Raw genomic sequence first — 3,488 nt, 5'->3', positions numbered from 1 at the left:
TTACAAACATAATCATGTTTTGATATTTGGATCTTTGTTTGTTATTATGATAATAGTTTTTATTGATAATATTGTTTATTTCTATTGAAATTATCGTTGAAGTATTTATGATGGTGTTTATGATTGAATTGATGAGTGAAATGATTCATATCATTAGTTATGTAATTGTTATTGTGATAGTTATTATTATAATTGTTGTCCAATGACTGATGTATCTCATTCTGTGCAGATAAGATACATTTTCATTCACCCTTTTATCATTTTTATTCATTGACTCTTATGAATTTCTTCTTTTATTATTGTTTTTCTTATATATCGTTGTAGTATTTCTTGTAATGCATCTTTTTTCAAGAAATGAATATAAATAAATGAAATAAACATAAATAATGAATATAAAGAACATGATGATAATAAAAATATATATAATCATATTCAAGTGTTATCATAAAAACAAAAGAAAAGTATAATTGCTATTCATGGGATATAAAATATCAGAAAATATAATTAATAAGTATTAACTAATTACAACTAAAAATAATATAAATATTTATGAATGAGAATATCTGACAATAATACTAATAATGAAAAAGAAGTAATTAGAAATGAAAATAAAAGAAAATAGAATGAATAAAACATCAATCAAATAGATAGATATACAAATAATGTCATAAATAAGATAAATTAATTGAACTATCACATTTTCAATTCAATAATTAAATAAAATAGAATAATAAATAGAAAATACTTATTTGAAAAATGAAATTACAAAGAAATATCAAATTTATAATGATTATATGTAAATGATAAATAATTATGAAATAAATTAATAATAGTAAGAGACGTATATCTCAATACATTAATTAAAATATATTAAGTACTTAAAGAAGAAATGAAAATGAAATAATAAATATTATTATTGAAATAAAACAAATGAAAGGAATAATACAAAAAGAGAATAATTAAATAATAATGGCAAGAAACAATAAGTACAAACTATTCTTAAATAAAACATATTAAATATTATTTAATTCATAATCAAATAAATATGAATTGAATAATGAGTTATATAATAAACTGTATGAACAAAAAAATATCTAAATATAAAGATTAAATAAAATACTCTTTTTTATTTATTAAATACTTCATTATTTTATTTTTCGCTTTTAATTTACAATTAACTTTCATACAAATTATATTTTTTTTATTTTCAAATACCAATAAGTAGATTAAAACTTTCTTAGTATATTTTTAGTGTATATTTCATGAATAACATATTTTTAATAATAACTATGTCAACGCCAATTTCATTAATAAAATATACCGTATACTATTTCAGTAAAAATTTCAATTCAATAATTATTGATTTAGTTTCAAAGAAGGAAATATAAAATTAATTATGCTATATAAACCAATAGAATTAAAAAAAAAGAATAATAATTTGTATTTTTGAAATAAGAAAAAAAAGTTGAATTGAAAAAAAAAATGGAAAAAAAGATAAAGTAATGAATGATAATAAACAAGAAATACCACTTGATTTAGAACCAATAATTATTTCACCATCTCATTATTATTTATATGGAATTGATGGAAATGTGCAAGAAATATCTAATGAGAATAGTGTTAGAGAAATATGTTTCTATTCTTATTTTCCATGTTTTATTCAACCCATTTGTAGAATGGACAACTTCAAACGATATTTATATTTTTTTATTTCAGTAACATTTATAATAACAGCAATTGAAACAATATGGTTTTTTATTAGTGTATTGTTTGAACATGAAAAAGATTCATTTATATTAATTCCAACAACTAATTCAATTAAAATTGTTGGAGGAAAAAATTTATCATTAATTAAATGTGAGTATCAATACTTTAGATTAGTACTTCCTATTTTTTTACAAAACAACATTCTTCAATTAATTGTTACAATTATTATTCAATTAAAATTTGGAATTATTGTAGAAAGAATATTAGGAAGTTCATGGTATTTTATTATGTATATAATTTGTGGAACAATGTCATTATTTGGTAGTTATTTATTTGCTTATGAATTACCATTTATTGGTTGTTCTTCTTCTTTAATAGGAATAATAACAATTTGGATTTTACAAATGATCATTCAAAAAGAGAAATACCATCCAATTGTTTGGGTCCAACTCTTTGTCTCAGCTATTTTTAGTATATTCGTAATTATTGGCAGTTGTTTATTTACACCATTTGATAATGGAATTTCATTTATATTTTCTATTGGAACAGGAATATTATGTGGACTAACATATTTCGGTGATAATTTTAAGTCTTGCTTAACAAACTTATTCTTTAAATGGGCAAATAGACTTCTTCCTATTATATTGTACTTCTCATTACTTACACTTACAATTTTTGCTATTTGTTTTGTTTTACCAGTATCTTGTCATTCTACTAAAACAGTTTCTTAATTTATTGTTTTCATTGTCAAAATTATCTTTCCTGATAAATTCTAATCATTATTTCTTGAAAGAATCTCACAGTATTGATAATAGTTTCATTGTTAATTTTGGAACTATTGCTCTACAAAAAAAAAACAAAAAGTATTGGAGACTAATATGTCGAACTGAGAATTGATATTTTTGAGTTATGGGAGATAATAAAGAAGATGTTACTAAACTAAATGATAGAAAAGATACCCAAATGAAAGAACAACCATTAAATACAGAAGTGTCACAACCAAAATTAGACCCATTGGAAGTTAATGAGATAGAAAGAAAAGAAAAGAAAATAAATGAGATTGAATCTGATGAATATGAAAAACAGTTAAAAGAAGAAGAAGAGTTTAGAAAGAAAAGAAAATGTGACAATGTCCTAAGTGAAACAGTAAATAGTACTGAATATAATCAACCAGAATATATTGAAGTTACTGTAAGTTCTCCAGAATTAGTCGTAGACTCAACAGGAAAATATACAGTCTATACTGTGACAACAAGAGTTTGTTATTTATAAATCAGTTATTAAAGAAAAAAAAACAATATCTAAACCAATAGTCTTCTCATCAAGAATATGCACCAGGAAATTATTCAGTAAAAAGAAGGTATTCTCAATTTCAGTCATTAAGAAATCAATTAAAAACAATACAAAAACAATCACCACAAGCAAACGATTGGGGAAAAATGCCAAAATTACCAGGAGATACTTTTAAATCATATTATATACCTGGTTATAGATTTAAACCAGAATTTACTGAACAACGAGCAAAAGACTTAACAAGGTTTATTAATAATTTGCTTAAACATCCATCATATTTATTCAATGAAGTTACAATTAATTTTTTAACAAAACCTGACTTTGAAATAATAAAACCAAAAACTAAAATAGTATGGGGAAATGGTGATGAAAGTTCATCATCATCAGAATAATAATCATTAATTATACAATATTATTATAATACTTTTATTGAATTATAAAACAAAATGATTAAATAAAAAAAGAAAATAAGAAAAAGAATAAAAGGA

General features: G+C 21.6%; 2 protein-coding genes across 2 annotated transcripts; both read left to right on the top strand.

Moving 5' to 3' along the window:
- Positions 1-1,502: 1,502 nt before the first annotated feature.
- Positions 1,503-2,438, top strand: ENU1_183400 (peptidase S54 (rhomboid) family protein; the record flags this gene model as incomplete). Its single annotated transcript, XM_008861581.1, has 1 exon — positions 1,503-2,438. One exon carries the CDS (start codon positions 1,503-1,505, stop codon positions 2,436-2,438), a length of 936 nt encoding a protein of 311 aa, XP_008859803.1.
- A 178-nt stretch (positions 2,439-2,616) lies between these two features.
- ENU1_183390 (hypothetical protein) lies at positions 2,617-3,392 on the top strand (the record flags this gene model as incomplete). The annotated part of the gene is made up of 2 exons (XM_008861580.1): positions 2,617-2,964; positions 3,021-3,392. 2 exons carry the CDS (start codon positions 2,617-2,619, stop codon positions 3,390-3,392), a joined length of 720 nt encoding a protein of 239 aa, XP_008859802.1.
- Between the last annotated feature and the right edge of the window lie 96 nt (positions 3,393-3,488).

The sequence above is a fragment of the Entamoeba nuttalli genome (assembly GCF_000257125.1).
Source record: "Entamoeba nuttalli P19 unplaced genomic scaffold asmbl_8309, whole genome shotgun sequence".
NCBI classification, from domain to species: Eukaryota; Evosea; order Mastigamoebida; family Endamoebidae; genus Entamoeba; species Entamoeba nuttalli.
Note: the sequence above shows the minus strand (reverse complement) of the source record. Positions and strands in the feature narration are given on the sequence as shown.